The 16,330-nt window shown below is 40.9% G+C and overlaps 1 protein-coding gene across 8 annotated transcripts in view; it reads left to right on the plus strand.

Annotated features, from left to right (window-relative positions):
• Positions 1-12,173: 12,173 nt before the first annotated feature.
• SNX14 (sorting nexin 14) overlaps positions 12,174-16,330 on the plus strand; it is a 60,657-nt gene continuing 56,500 nt past the window's right edge. For 4 of the 8 annotated variants that reach the window (XM_052781575.1, XM_052781576.1, XM_052781571.1 and 1 more), the window contains exons 1-4: positions 12,175-12,381; positions 12,503-12,623; positions 13,450-13,526; positions 13,639-13,717. In XM_052781575.1, coding sequence (XP_052637535.1) covers positions 12,233-12,381; positions 12,503-12,623; positions 13,450-13,526; positions 13,639-13,717 — 426 coding nt within the window. In that variant the 5' untranslated portion in view covers positions 12,175-12,232. Of the gene's footprint in view, positions 12,382-12,502; positions 12,624-13,449; positions 13,527-13,638; positions 13,718-16,330 lie in introns of those variants that run through there. The other 4 variants (XM_052781574.1, XM_052781572.1, XM_052781578.1 and 1 more) reach the window with 3 other exon arrangements.

The following is a 16,330-nucleotide window of genomic DNA, read 5'->3' on the forward strand; positions in this document are numbered from 1 at the left end:
TGGTATGCGTAAAAGCTACTTTGAAGAAAACCGCAGCATGTACATTGTTAAAATCTGTCAGAATTTGCGAATGAAGAAATATGCTGCAGGTTTCGTACTAATGGAAAACTAGACTTGAATGTAAAGTGTGTGTGTGGGAATGTCGTAACTTTGCTCACTGGAAGTCCTGAAGGTACCACAAGCTTTAGGTGGCTTTAATCTTTAGCAGTGAGTACAATGGAAGCTGGATTCTTGTAGTTGAGTAATCTCTGCTGCCTTGTTCCACTGTGTTTTCATAATGCTAACACAACCTCTCAGAAAATTCTTTTAAAAAAATCCCATTATGGTATTGACACCAGTGAGATCAATCTTCCAGTTAAAATTAAGAAGGATCTGGAAGGTCTTAAATCCATTGGATTTAAAGTAAGTTGTGTGCGTGTGTGTTGTTTGCAACTTGGTTTTGCATAGAATTGATATTAAAATGGGAATGGTATAATAAATGGCACTTAGCATTTTTTTAATGGTATACTAATCTGAAATATACAGAGTTTGGTTTGTTGATGTTCTGAGCCATTCAGGTGGTCATGTTTCTGTCCAAGAAAATGATCTTAGTATTTGTATGGCATGAACTGATCAGTAAGTCTCAGGCCCAATAGTTGTTTCTTTGAGGTAGTTGGTCTTTTCTTAGGTTAACTGTTGAAATCAGTACAGATTTCTAATAGGAAGTAGAGAGTTTTGTTTTCTTAGTAGCAGTATCTAAACTTGCAGAGTTTATTGCCCTCAGTGTAACATTTCTGAAGAGTACTGCTTTCATTGAGTAAAGAGCGAGGAGGAATATACAGGTTAATGGTAAAAAATCATTGGCAACTAAGCTTTTGAAAAGTGAAGCCTCCGAGTTTGTAATGCGCTTTGAGGTGCGTTAAGGTGTTCTCACCACATGGGTACAAATGGCATTGAGGTAAATCGGGTAGTGGTCATGTCTCGGCAATGTTGGCTCAAAGTACCTTCAATGATGGCCTATGCTAAAGCAGACTATTTGGTACTGAAGTATGCTGAAATGCTTGTGTAGTTTTACTGTGGAGTTAGTAAAGAGCAACTAGGACAGTAACTCCAGTACAGCGGCAGGTAGATGATGATCCACTCTGATTTTTGTAGTCTCTGGAGGAACAAGAGACAGTCATGCATAATGTGTTTCAAGCATCTCTAAAATTTCTAAGTCCTTTTGAAGCAACCTTTTTCTACTTTAATACATGAAGATAAAAACATGGAAGGTTCAAATTCTGCATGCAGTTTAAAGATACAAGGATGCATTATCTTAGCAATTATGGTTTTAAGATCAGATGGCTGGGTGTAGTTAGAGCCCAGTAATCAAGGCACGTATTTTAGAATCATGGTAATTTTTTGACTCTGTGAAGAAAGGCCCTGCTATTAAACAGACACTCAATCTATCTTGGAATCCCTGTATCTAGCAAAAATGCATATATTGGAAAAAAACGAATGCAACACCCCCCCCTCCCCTGACAGCAAAAGGTGTTTAGGAGAGGACTTGAATATGCAACACTTTCTAAGGGCATTCAGGTTAAATAGGTGATAGGTGTTGAATTCTTAGATTCAGGTTAAATAGGTGATAGGTGTTGAATTCTTAGATCTGGGGCAAGTGAGATGAATGTGATAATCTTGGAACTTCTGCCTCTCCATCACATGTTAAAAATGATGTAGAGAGATCTCGGGTTTCACAAATAAACTAAAATTGTGTTTAACATTCAGTTTAAAAAAGAACAGACATGTCTTGACGTGGATATCTTGAAGGGCAAAAAGTGTCCCTCCCTGTGAAAAGGGGAACTTACAGGGTCTTCTGTAAATACCTTGGTTTTTTTCTAAAGCAGTGATGACAACCAGGGGAGTTCCTCCTCAGAGGAATACAAAGGAGTATATTTGTCTTGTATTGAAAAGGTTGACCTAGGAGTGATAGAATCACAAACACTCCCCACTTGGGAAAGCTCTTAACAAAGCATATGCTTGTTTTCTGCCTGAGAAAACATAAGGGGATGGAACAGTTGGGAAAAGAAATCATCTATCTGTGGGCACAAGACCACCACTGAATGTGCCTGAACTACACTACTGGCAAGTTTGTAGTCTAGGGTTAAAGGCAAAATAGCCAGGGAAACAACCTGGCAAAACACAGCATAGAACAACTTCATTTAGCTGTGTTAGCTTTGTAGGATCTTACCTGCTATTAATCAGTCTATCCTTTTCCTGTGAAAGGTAGGTACACTCTAAGCCAGGCACCAACTAGCAGCCACAGCGCGATGCGAAGGGAATGTCAGGTGATGGATCTTGTCCAGATTCAGACATCAGGTCGAAAGCAGACACAGGGTCCTTGGATTACATGTCAAAAGGTAAGAAGATCCTGTCCTGGCTGTCATAATCATCTGGGCCACTTTATCTTGGTAGAAATTTCAGAAGAAAATTGGAAGTATCCCTGTAAGGGAGGAGGTTTTGAAAACAGCAAAATATAAAAATGGTGAAAAAAACCCCCTGTTACTATACCTAATGCTGCCATTTCAAATGTCCTGTTCTGAGAGGTGAGTGATACTGTAGAGCTGCTGTTTGTAAATATGCTGTTTTGAAGTGATGAACTAATAGTCTCAGCCCCAGGGAAGCAAGAGCCAGTCTTGAATATCTGATACACATGTTCCAAAGATGGACCTTTTTTCAGTATAGGTGAGGAGTTCTTCCATCTTTTACTGGTATAACATGTTTGCCACTCAACTGCCCTTAATCCCTTAAAGGGTGGACAAAAGTAGGGTAACTGAGAAAAACTGTTTTTAATAGGAATGCGGTGTTCATAGCAAAGCTGCATGTAAAGTCTTGATTTGAGTGTCTCAATGCAGGGGACAAAGTGAGAACAGGTGTTCCACTTGTAAAACTGGGGTGAATCAATAACAACTCGGCAGCCCCTTTGCAGATTTCAAATTCAGGATGGGCCTGAGTACACCAGCTTCTTGTACAGAGTTGCATTTTTTTTTTCTGGAAAAGCATGCAATCCAAGCGCAGCATCCTGAGAGAGAGAAGTGCCTGATCGTTTCCTGGGAGTAGGCCAGGACTTTTCACTAAAGACCTGGTGGTGCAGGTAGCCCAAATAGGTGTATTTGACACTGGAGGTGGTCTTCGTGTGCTCAGAAATGAAGGTACTTGAACAGTATGTGCTTGGAAATAGACATCTGGGACCTCAAGAGATAAGAGTTAAGAGCCAGTATGAAGGTTGCTGAATTTTGTCTGAAGATGTTCAGTTTCTTAAAGTCTAGGCTGCAGTTTACATGTCTTAATATGAGAAAATAGACTTCCTTAATGAAAAAAAAGGCATTTTATTCTAAGGCTGTCAAATGCAAAAGCCTGTATCAGATCATAAGGTAGGAGAAGGCTGAAGAAGGAATGTGGTAAGGTAGAATACACTTGCCAAATTTATTTTGTCAGGATGGTGTCTCCTTACTGAGTTAAAAGAGGATCGAGTATAGGTAAGGCTTTGTATCTTGTTCATCAGCACTCAGGAGCTACAGAACCATTGTTTTTATAGACACCTTTCAGTGGGGAAAAGTTGTCATTTTCTCTGCAGGTGAGCATGGTGAGCAGCATCTCTGAAGACTCAATGGGAGATGGGAACGTTCCTGACTGTACAAGTAATGTGAAGTGAGCATCCAATGGAGATCGGTGCATGTTCTAAGTTCTTGGTGAAACTCAGGTGAGCAGCTTTGAACTAAGACACCTTGGACTGAATGCACTAACTCCATGTCTCCTCACTGCCAAAACAGGTCCTCCAGATAATCCATTATTTCAATTTTGTTGTTTTCTTTTGCTGGCTTTTAACTATTGCCCTTGGGCTTCAGGGAAGAAGAGAGTCTTTACTGTATAGGTAGCTTGACTTCTCCAGACCTAACAAACAACTGAAGGGGAATATGGAGAGGGGAGCACAGCTGGGCATTGGTCCCCACCATTGTGGTCCAGAACACCAGATACATGGGCTTTTCAGAATCGAGACTGGTATTCCAAGTTTCCTGACCATAATATATCCCAGAAACACATTGGATGTAGACACTGCACCACAGTATGGTAATAGGTTAGTACTTGATCTACAGTTTACAATATCCAAGCTGAATGGTCATCAGTGGAGAACTTACTACTTGTCCTAGATAAATAATGGTTATGAGACTCATACATGAGCCTCTAGGAACCTGGATGATCTTGGAGAATCCTTTTTCCATTTTGATATCTTCTGAAGCAAGATCTACTTTCTCAAGGAGAAAAACCCCCAAAATTCTTCCCTCTTGCATCTGAACTGTACTGACCCCAACTTGAGGTCTATCTGAGGCTTCCCAGTTCTGTGTGATGTGTTACGAGCTGTCTTAAACTGAAATCCCAAAGACCTTAATCTTCACTTGCAATGCCAGGGGATGGGGGTGGGAAATACTACAAACTGGACCTACAGAGAATACCCCAAACTTGAGATGAGACTGGAGAACTCAGAGCTCCTTAAAGGGAAGAAAATGTTATTCCTTACAGTTTGATATGAAATGTGGTAAGCTGATTTTCATATTAAAATGCCCCTTTATTAATATATACTTAAAACCATGTATGTATCTGTGAAAGAGGAAAAACTTCACGCCTAGCATTTTAAACCATTTCTTTTATACTTCTGTAGAACAACAAAGATGAGCCAGGTAGCTTATACAGTAGCAAGTCATTCAGTCACAAATCAGAAATTGATGTAGGAAGCTTTAGAATAATACTGAGTGTTAATAATAGTCCCCCATACAATATCAGACCTTACTAGCTCCAGTGCCTTTCCTAGCTAGCATACTAGTTACTTAAATAAAACAGAAAACTAAAAGCAAAGCAAAACTTTAAGTAATGGAGTTTTGCAGAAAACTAAGTCTTCCCAAATAGTTGTTGTTTCTTGATTTCACAATTTGTGCCTTTTCCAAACAGCTCAAAGTCCTCTCACCTGCCTAAGCATGCACTCACCCTCCCCAAAGGGGACTTTAGGGAAAACCACTGTTCAAGTGGCAGGTGTGCACCGTAACCAGGAACTGCATTTGCAGAACATCTGGAGGAATCACAAGTAACTGTTCTTCGCTGCTCCGGAAGAGAGACTGTGGCTTTCTGTGCTGCCAAGGTATGTCTGCTGATAAGCCCACGGAGGGTTTGTCTGCTTCTACAGAAGCACCATTAATGCAAGTGCTAGGGGTGAAGTGGTATATAATAATAGATCACTTTTGTATTAAATCTGCCAGCACTTCAGGTGGGGAAAAAGGTTTCAGGAACTTGCACAGCTGTCTGATAATGATAGCATTGATCAGCTATGAGCTGTAAAGAAGCCTGGCCTTGCAGAGCTTGGTACTAAGCCCCACTTCTTAAATTCTCTCATTAAAACTATCATATTCCTCTTGTAGTGGAACTTTACCATGGAGCTGTATGTTCCAGTTATACCAGAAAATAAGTAATACAGGCAAGCTGCCCATGTGCTTCAAAAAGTTGTTTTCAAAGAGCCTCAAAACTCATTCTTATGTATGAGGAGGAACAGCCCTCTGTGCAGGCTCTTTCATAGTATCATCTTGTGCATTCTGCCTGTTAGCGTAAATCAGAATTTTTTTGCTTTTGTCGTGCATTCAATAGTCTTGCTATGGAAACATAACATTTATGTCCTATTGCTTTTTATTTTCTCTTTAAATGTTCTGAAAATGCCTCAGTTTTTGCAGTACATCATTTAAATGGAGGAGAATGTCAAACTGATTCCGTACACCCTCAGCCAACAAATGGTAAACAAAACAATATCCTGGTTATACAATTGGTTCTGTAACAATTTCTGTAAAGCATTTGATGAAAGACTTAACTGAAGCACAAATAACTTTTACCCTATACTGCTTTTACATACTTCATGTTGTCGGAGAAACTGGTTGCTCGAACTAAAAATATCTCTGTGGAATTCTGACCTGACAAAAACACTCAAGGCATTTACTGCTGTATCCACAGAAGCTAAATCAATGGGCTGCAGGATACCAGCTTGCCAGTCACCAAAAAAACCCCCACAGATCTCATCACTACGTGTGGGTTTACATGGTCATTATCAGCACATCCAGTGGACATGTTAGTATCAGTAGAAAGCTGTCTCTGATACAAGCTGGCTTACTACAGCAGCCTTTAGTTACAATTAGTCTTTTTCCCACTTTTGACAAGTTCTGTGTGTTGATTAGAACTTCCTGAGTATGTGAAGACTGCAGGTCGGGATTTTTTTTTCACTGTTTTTTCTTCTAAGGTGAAAAAAATGAATGCATCAAAAACTAGAGCTGTACCCAAATGAGGAAAAACGGATCATAAATCTTCATAGGCTAAAATGTTAAAATGCCGTGAGGTGGGGCAAAAAATAGTTAAGGAATAATTTAAGAAGGCACTAGTTCTACTAATAAAAATAATTTCAAATGCTATTTTGTTGAACAGTTTTTTCCCCCCCATTGCAGCCTGTCCCTACTCCAGCACTACAAAACAGGAGATGATAAAATTGGAAAAGGATAGGGAGAACAACAAAGATGATAAAGGGTTCAAAAGTGCTCTCATGTGAAGAACAATTCACTGGAGCAGGAACCTTCATTTTGGAAAAGATGGTTTGTTCAGGTGGCCAGTGTGTTTTGATAAAATAAGCAGCAAATGTGCTGAGTAGGGAATGATTTTTCACTGTCTTACAAAATACTAAATGAAATACATGAATGTTTGGAGAGCCGTAAATAAGTGGTGGAACTCCTTGGTGCGGATTTTTGTGGATGTTGAAGTTCATGGCTATTCAGAAAGCAACTTGAAACTTGGGAAAAGAGTTATTTCTCAAGATATCCCCAAGATTGCGAATCAGTGTAAAAGAATGTTCTGGGGAAGTATTACTATATTATTGCTTTTACAACTTTCTCCTAGGTATGTATCCCCTGATGGCCATCATCACAAACAGGATGCTCACCTAGTTGAACCTTTGCTGATCCAATACAGCTGTTCTACGAATCTGTCAAGTATCTATGATGAAAAACTTACTCTAGCTTTAAATTCTCAAGGTCTCATCATAGTTATGAGGCATAGGTGTTGCAACACTGGAATAATTTAACAGAAACACATGTCATCTTACAAGGATTTTCTTGACACTTTTTAATTCAGCTGAAACAAGGGAACATGGCTCAAGTTCCTCCTCAAACTCCCTACTTGAAAATTTCCCCCATTGACTTCAGAGTTGGGCAGTGGAAATTCCCTTCAGGACCTGACACAGCTATTTTCATGAAATGTGTATCCAGGGCAGGGTTTTCTTTATCCCCATAGTAAGTAAACAGCTTAATTTTCATTTAGACTGAGCTCTTAAGTATGTGCTATGGCATTGTTTTAACTATTTGCATTGGTGCAGCTCCTTATCTCTTTCACAGACTTTTTGTTACAAATTCTTCACATCCAGCTACCTCCCCTCTCCCATTCCTCCCTGATCAGCCTAGGTTTTTGGAAGGAATTGTGTTTTCCAAATCTTTCCCCTGCACATACCGACCAATTCAGCTACCTCGCTTAATACTCGATTAAGGTGCATATCCAGAGAGCTTATCTTCTGCTCAGGTGAGCTAATACAAAATTTCCATAGACTATACCTTTGCCAAATGTTGCCACAAACCTAATATTAATTTCTTTAAGCATTTTTCCAATGTCTTCTGTATAGGTCTAGTGCCTCTCTTTATGCATATTCCATAATGGTATTTTTTGCTGTTGTTTTTTTTTGTTTGGTTGGTTTTAATTTTGCAGGTCTCTATTTCTTATTGTCTGTAGTCATCTTCTACACCCACCTTGCAACTTTCTGCTCTATATCCTTCTCCTTTAATGTCCCATAAACTGTAGTTTATGACAGGACAAATTTTCATCTCTAATACATAATATAAATTCTCTCCAGTATCTAGTCTGTGGAAGAATGTATTCAGAAAAATCCTTTTCATGTAAACAATTTGAAGAAAAGCTCTGTATATATACTAGTGTTGCTCTGACCCTTTTTACTTTCTCCTTGAGAGTTACAAGTTCCTCGAGGCAAAACTGCCTCTAGCACATTGCCCCCTCCCTTCTTCCCAGTGGTACATTTTCCCAAATGGACCTTGCTTGTCCTGGTGAAATTCTAACATGTTCAGTGTTCCTCAGCACCTCTGGTTTGCCCAGCATCATTCCTGTTGGACATATTAAACTGACCCTCTGGAAACTGTCTCACTTGAAGTGGGTTCTTTTATTTGAATTTCCTTACCAGAACAGTCTCCCTGCCTTTCTTCCCTGTAAGTCTTTATATTGCCCGGTGCCAGTCACTGAGTTCATTACTTCAGTCGTAAACAAAACCTGGTAGGTATTTTCAGGTCTTCTAATTGAATTGTATTTTACAGTCTCTTAAAAAAAAAAAAAAAAAAGTAATGGATTTTTGGGTGGCCTGTTAAAATTGAAACCCCTTAGCCCTTCCCCTTCAACTTCAATTGCCTGCTGAATCTGTTTCTAAAGAAACAAAATTTTTAAAGTTGTGTAATATCAGTTGGCAATTCATCCCCCTGTAATTGTGGAGACCAGTGATCTTTTAAGAAGTATGTTGCCCGTCTTTTTTAAAATAATTTCTCCCTTCTGCCTGCCATTTTGCTTCTTGCTGTTCTGGAGCAGCTGAGCTCCCCCATTCTTCTAGAAGACAACTTATGTGGGATTTTGTCCGGAATGCCATAAATCTGTTAGCAGTTTATTAACTCATTAACAAATGAATGTGACTATTTGTACCAGTAAAGCTAATTTTGTTTACCTAAATGCTAATTATCCTCCTACCCAAACCAAACCAGAAATGTGTGTCAGTTGGTCTCTACTCTCCTCTGAAGTTTCAGTGTTCCTTTAATACAGAAAGGCCAAGAAACCCTACTAAATGTCAATTTTCACCTTGTGTTTTTTGCATACTAGTGAATTATCTCACAGACTGAAACCAGTAACTGTTGATGGATGCCCTTTAAGTTCTGAACTTAAAAGTCAAGTCTGAAGTGTGTGCTAATGCTTAATTTTCTTGGGATCTGAGTCACCAACTTCAGTTTCCCTTTTTTATTTAAGCTTAGCTATTTGCTAAATATTTAAAATAATGTTCTCTAAAGTTTTCCGCAAATGGTTGAAATTAAAGGTTAATATGAAGCCTTCTGTTTAAACTTCTGGAAAGGGCGCACAAAAATGATCAGGGACTTGTGGGGAATAATTTATAAAGGAAAATCAATTCCTCATTGGGTAAATATGAAGGATTACATTATGTAAGTTAGCCTGGACAACTGTATCTTTGAAAAAGATAAATTATAATGCCTTGAAAAGAGCAAAAGCAGACTTGCAGAGTAAATTAAATGCTATCAGCTGGTGAGAATCTGTGTATTGTGGTACACTGCCTGGTTTATTAAAACAAGGGGTTTTTTAAGCTAAAGAAAAAAAAGCACTTTGGTAAATAGCGTCTCAGCCTTATAACTGATACCAGTCAGCCAACAAATTTAGCTTTGTATTTTAATTTATGTTGAAAATCTACACCAATGTATTTTTTCAATGCTAGAATATGCAATGTTCTGTTGCTACTTAAAAAAAAATAATATGGAGAACTCACTCCATAAGATGACTTGTATGATAAGTGAAAGATCCTTTTACATTTTCAGTGTTAAAATAAAATATAGCTTTCCAGAATAACCCAGTCCTGGCCACATTGCTTCAGAGCCCCCCTCCAGATGCATGTTTTCCCTTTCAGTTCTCCAGTTAGGTGAAGAGAGAAAGACTTGCTCTGTTGCTGGGGAATGGATAAAGTTCTTATTTCTCACATAAAACCAAGAGAATTTTGAAAAGCTTGGTGTTGTCAATATTTCACTCTTGTTCTTCCATACTTTATTTTGTTGGAAAACAAGCCTCAGCTATGTCTTTCAGTATAAGCAGAACAATCTGAGTAGTCATAGGGCTGAGGGTTACAGAGGGTGATGGGCAATGCTAACACTGCTACCTCCAGCAGAGCAGGATGGGATGAAGCAGGTGGTTGTAGTGTCTGCCCAGCAGACACTTCTGTGAATTGAAGGAAATCACACAGCTTCTCAGATGATAAGGTGCAGTTAGTGCCAAATGTGAATGTGGCAATTTTACACTAAATAAACATAACCCTGAACAATGAAGCTACAAATGAAAGAAACTTTACCCAGAGTAGAGAACACAAATGGAAGCAGAAGTTTGACTTCTTTTCCTGCTGGTTTGCTGTGCAAGTCACTTCCTGTGTTAGAGATATGTGATGCTGTGACATCTTTATGAAATGTTTTAAGAATTACAGATTTTTAAAAGTTATTCCTTATTAAAAACATTGCAAAATAAATGACTAAAAATGACAAGCAGTAAAGCTGAGGATAAAGTAAGCAGGTAGCAAAAAAATGCATCTTCTGAAGAAAATTAATATCCTCTGAATAGACTGCATGGAGATTTGCTGTGTGTATGCACCCTATTTGTTTGGTTTCTTTCTAATAGAAAGCACGTGGACTGACGTGAAATAACGCTGTGCAGACACTCTTAAAGAAATTCAAGCTGACCCTGGGCTTTTGCCGAGCTCTCTGAGAAAGGTCAGCATACTGAAGTCAAACTGCAGCATTTCACCTGCTCTAGAGGTCAAGGGAAGTGTTGCATAAAATGACAAAACATCTGAGCAAAGATTCTGAAAGCTATTTTCAGCTTTTGATTTCTAGATATTGACTCACCTTCCAGATACTGACTTTTCCTTAGCAGTGTTGTTGCGGGATTTTCACTGAAGATTTGTGAGCACAACTCTTGCGAACAGAAGTATTTCATATGCACTCACGTACTCTTTGCCCAAATATGCCTGTGTGGGGCTATTGCAAGTGAACATAGAAGGCAACAGCAACTTCTCAAATCAACTCAAAATTAAAAGCAGGTGCTTCTCCCTGAGCAGGTCTTTTTCATATTTGCAACTGTGAAGCCCCTCTGTCAGTAAGATTTTCCATAAGTTGTTTAAGCACTTTTATTTTGTCCACTGAACTAATCTTCCCATAACCAGTAGTGTCATATAACTTTGGGCTTCCTGAGTACAGAGTTGCTGAAAGCATTCAAGCAAGTTGGAAGCTTGTGACTTGTGCTGTAGCTAAAGGCAGTTATTCCTGTGAAGTTGGCTTTAAATTGTTCTCAGTAGCAAAAAACTACATTCCGGAATTAGTGTATTGGCAATGTCTTAACCTTGTACACTTACTGATGTTAACGAGGGCTCTGTTACGCTTGCTGCCCTGTTCCTTTTCTTTACAAGCAACTACGAAGTTTTGAGAGGTGTTTACGTGGTTTTAGTGTCCCAGTCACTAAATGATTTCGTTCAGTCATCACCTAAGTATAGAGCATTTAATCAGATATAGCAGTTTCTGGCTGCTCGGCACTGGGAAGCCCCAGTTGTCCAGAACCTAAGTATTTATAACTAGGTAAGCTTTCTGTCATCAGAGATCTTCTATTTACAGGGCTTAGCACGCTATGTTACGCAGCAGAGCTGGAAATGCCACCCGAGCGCGTCAGCGGAGGGCTGCCGCCGGGAGGATCTCTCCGGGAGCTTCCCCCGCATCCGACCCGGCTTGGGCCCCCCGTCCTCCTCCGCTCCCCCTCTCCCGTCGGAGAAGCACAAGCCGCGGGCCGGCCCTGCCGCCGCTTCTCTCCGGCGGCCATCGGCGGGACCAGCAACCGCCGGGCCCGCCCGTTCCCCTCCCCTCCCCACCCCCCCCACCCCCGGCAGGCAGCAAAGGCCGTGGCTCCCGCATGTCTCGGGGCGCTCCGGCTCCAGCGAGGCCGAGGCTCGCCGCGGCCCAGGGCGGCCCGCCCGCCCCCACCACCCCGCTCTGGCCCGGCCGCCTCAGCGCTAGCGGCGCACGGCCGGAGCGCGACGCCCGCCCTTCCCCCGAGCTGCGGCGCCGGGTGGAAGGGGTGTGTGTGGGGGTGTGCGGGGTGTAAGGACGGGCGGGAGCGCCCGGCCCGGCAGCCTCACCGCGCTCTTGGCCCGCGGGGCCGGGGCCGCCTCACCCACCTCCCACCGCCGCCGCCACTTCGGGCTGCCCCCCTTGTACAACATGGCGCCCGGCCCGCCTGACGACGCCGGTCACGGGGGCGCCGGTCACGTGCCCGCCGGGAGCGGAAGCGGCGGGGCCCGGCCCGGCCCGGCTTCCCCGGCCCCCGGCTGGCTATGCCGGCCATGGGCTGGCTGCGGGCGGCCGGGCAGCGGCTGCGGCAGCGGGCGCGGGGTGCCGAGGTGCTGCGGGAGACCTGCCGGCAGTACCCGCTCTTCTGCTGCCTCCTCCTGGGGCTGGGAGCCGCCACCCTCCTCCTCAACCGGTAAGCGGGCCCGGTCCGGAGGGCTGGGGCGGGCCCGGCCCGGCCCGGCCCGGCCCTGCCCGGTGTGGGCGCTGGTACCTTGTCACGCAGTAATCTTCCCGTCTTCTCTATTTATCTAAAGGTATCTGCACGTTTTAATGATCTTCTGGTCGTTTGTGGCCGGCGTTGTCACCTTCTACTGCTCGCTGGGGCCGGATTCCCTCTTGCCCAATATTCTTTTTACAATAAAATACAAGCCCAAGGTAAACACGTCCGTTAACGTTCTTGCACTTTCTTTAGATTTAGTAATAATTTATGCCGGGTAGCGATTCTTGTGTAATTCTAGCCGCTCTCAACAACACTGCACTTCCGCGCAGCTCACGTCCGCCAACTGATAGACGTTTTGTAGCAAATGTACAATGATTAAGACTTTGGATTCTTCATGCGTTTCTGCATAGTCCTGTCAAATCCACGTGTGGCTGTAAAACCCGTTGTTGGGAGTGTTCACAGGTGTTATTTTCTGCTTCACTCATTTTTCGCTTTTGGCATTTGAGTAGCAAGTAGTTGAGATATTACGTAGTTGTATTCTCTTTTATCGAGGCTTTTTCTTTTCTAAAGATGCTCTTCCTTTGGCAAGGCAGCGCTAAGTCTTCTTTGCTGATTGGAGTCAAACTTCTTTAAGTGGTGATGCATTTCAAAGAAAAAACACATTCCCAAATGAAATTGCTGTTTTCTAACTTAAAACGGTTTAACGTAGAATTTCGTTGGACTGAAAACGTTATAGTTGCAATAGTCCAAGGTTATGAGTAAAGCAAGTTTTGTGGAGAAACCAGCTGGCCTGTTAGTAGACTAACTGATGTATGGGGAGCTGACTGGGGATGTTTTAGTGGAAGCGATTTTTCTGTTCTGTTCAGTTGTTTCTCACACCATGCCTTGTTATCTTGTTTTCCTGCTGGGAGAACAACTTTGTCTCTGTGCTGTTCAGTTCTCTGCAATTGCATATTCTAAAAGGAAATTTGTGAATGTATCATTATATTAAGAGGGTCATCATTTTGAAGAATGTAAACTTCTCCAAAAATTTTCTCTTAGCAGTTAGAATTGCCGGAGCTATTTCCCCATGGTCACAGTTGTGCTGTATGTGGCAAGGTCAAATGCAAGAGACACAGGTAAATTAAATATGTGGCACCGGTAAGCTTAGTATTTCTTACATTTTGCACATAGCAGTAGGAAGTGTTCAATTAAATATTGTTACATCAACTTTTCCATGCTCTCCTACAGACCTACTTTGCTTCTGGAGAACTATCAGCCATGGCTGGATCTGAAAGTGCCTTCCAAGGTTGATGCATCACTCTCGGAGGTAATTGCTGCTTCATTTCTTTAGTACTTTGAAATTCAGCAAGTTTTTATTACATATCTCTTAGACCTATTGCTTCTGGTTCAGTAGATAGTTCAGATGTACTTCCTACATATGCTGACTTGTTCCTGTAAAAGTCAAATCAAAAGAATATATGCTGGGAGCAGAGAGGTGAGATGGCCTAGTTGTTAACACAGATGTGACTGTTCCTGTAGTAGAGTGTCTAGAACATAGAAGAAACATCTATGTAAATTGGGAAGTATATAAGAAAGAACAGTTACAATTGAACATGTCCGATTCTTGAAAAGTTAAAGATTTCAGTCTGCTTAGTTCATTGAAGTGGAGGCTAAGAGATTATTTGCTCCAGCTACAAAATTTCTGTAGTGAAGATGGTAATGTGATGGTAGCTATTTAAAATCATCAGACAAAGCTGTAGCAAAATTTGTCTAAAAAAGAGATTAGTGGATTTACTCAAAGAAGACTAGCATAAATACCTGTTTTTTAATAGGACTGTAAATCGGGAATTTTGTTTTGTTCTTTTCTCTTTAAAAAGAGAAAAATTGTCCAAAGAACAATTTTTCTTTGGGTTTTTTTTTTTTTACCTTGATTGGTAACTGATGGAATATATTGGCAGCTAAACAGATAATATTTTGTCCTTTTTTAAAGCTAGGAAAATATGCAGGCACATATGTAGCTTAATCTCCGTTTATTTAGAATTCCAACTTTGGAGTTCTATGGTAGGAGGATGAACAATTGGCATATCAGAAGTGAGAAGTTTCTTGCATGTCAGCTCTCACAATTAACAACATGGTGTATGAAGTCAAAGCTGCGTGCATTTACGGTATAAGCTAACACTTTAATTCAGCTGTGCGTGATGGTGTCCCGGGCATGGCCTACGGCAAAAGGATGAAAACCTCAACGGAAGGGAGGGATGGACAGTTGAGGAATGTTTTTAAAAAAACCACAGATAACAACATGTTGACTTCCTTTGGTTTAATGTAGTGACTTCCTCTGCAATTTAAGAAGCAAGCATTTATTATTTTAAAATTACTTTATTAATTTTTTTTAATAAGTTGGGGCTCAAGTGTATTAAAATAACAATATTTGCGAATATCATTTCAGTAGGCTTATTTTTTTAAACCTCTTGTTTTAATAATAGAATGTAAAATAAATGCTTCTGTGCGTGTAATATTTTTAGGAGTTTGGGTAGTAAATAGCTGTGACAGTTTACCAAAGGATATGGTAAACGCTGAAGAACTTGAAATTTTCCTTTTTAGCTTAAATGGGAATTTAGTGCTAAAAATGTTCTTTGTGGTATGTTATTCATAAGAGATACAAGTAGATACCATAGTTATCTTCTAAGACAGATCTTTAAAATGTGTTGCTGCACATTGGCATTTTGTATTTGATTGCTGTTGCTGTAATTCTGCTTTAACCAAAGTGGTGTGGGCTATTCTTTGCTGTCTCTTTTTGCTTCAGTGGCATGTCCCTGGCCCTGCTTTATTTAGCAGTGTAGACATGGCTTTTGTATATCTATGCTGTGTTTCTCATTCTTTTCTTTTCTTTGGGTGTTTAACGAGAGGGAAGTACCAGACCTGAGTTCTGTGCCTCCTGGGGCAGTGAGCCAGGGTAATTGGCTTTAGTGGCCCCAAAGAAGCAGTCTGTTTCAGCCACTATTTTCACTTGTGTAGGATACTATTTGGGATGAGAAATCTCATTGCATTGTTCCCCACTGCAACTCTTCTGTACTGGTTAAAAGGGTAGCAGGGGTTCTGCCCATGCCGTATTCCTCTTGACCATCTGCACTGGGGATGCAGCACGTAATGTGTGCCTGGAATTGGATAGCCTGCTTCGGGTTGGAAGGAGAGGCTGCTCTTATTTTCTTTTGTGGGTTAGTCATACATTAGAGGGAGGCTGCTACAGTGAGAACTGAATTAAGATTAATGAGATTCTAAAGGAGTGCAGAGTGCAGCCTGCTTCTGAAAAGCAGATTCTTCAAATACTTGGAACAATTCCGGGATTGTATTATTCTGGATTATTTTTTCTAGTTCTTCCTTTGCAGGTTCAAGAATTTTGGAGATGTTCTCATTTCCAAATGTTTCTAATTTGATTTAGTTGTATAGTCTTTAAGCTTGTGTTTTCAAGTGCTTACAGAATAATTTAATACATATTTAAATCACAAGAAATCCATTTTTTTCTCACAAGTATGGTTTTTTCTCTCTTGGATTGTGATGACAGTTTGTCTCACTTAGCAAATTCTTAATCCTTTGCACTCTTGTTTTAGTTATGTAGCTGCTGTACATGGTTTAGAACAACAGGAAAAACCTGTGCTTGAACTTTCCTCCCCCCTTCATTTATGTTTATTATTATAGTTGAACTCTAAACTACCTCAACCATGCATTTATCAATATTTGATAGTTTGGGCTGTATCCTGCACAAAAATAGCGCAGTGACTTAAGTATAATTTTGTTTCCAGTTTCTAATCCATTGTGCTCTATGTTAGTTTCCCCAATGTTTTCTTTCTTTTTGAATTAGGATGTGGTATCTGTTGGTCAGTTTTTTGTTGTATGTAATTTCAGGTGCTACAGATTGTATAAAGGAGCATTTAATTCTGTT

The sequence above is a fragment of the Harpia harpyja genome, chromosome 3 (assembly GCF_026419915.1).
Source record: "Harpia harpyja isolate bHarHar1 chromosome 3, bHarHar1 primary haplotype, whole genome shotgun sequence".
Classification (NCBI taxonomy): Eukaryota; Metazoa; Chordata; class Aves; order Accipitriformes; family Accipitridae; genus Harpia; species Harpia harpyja.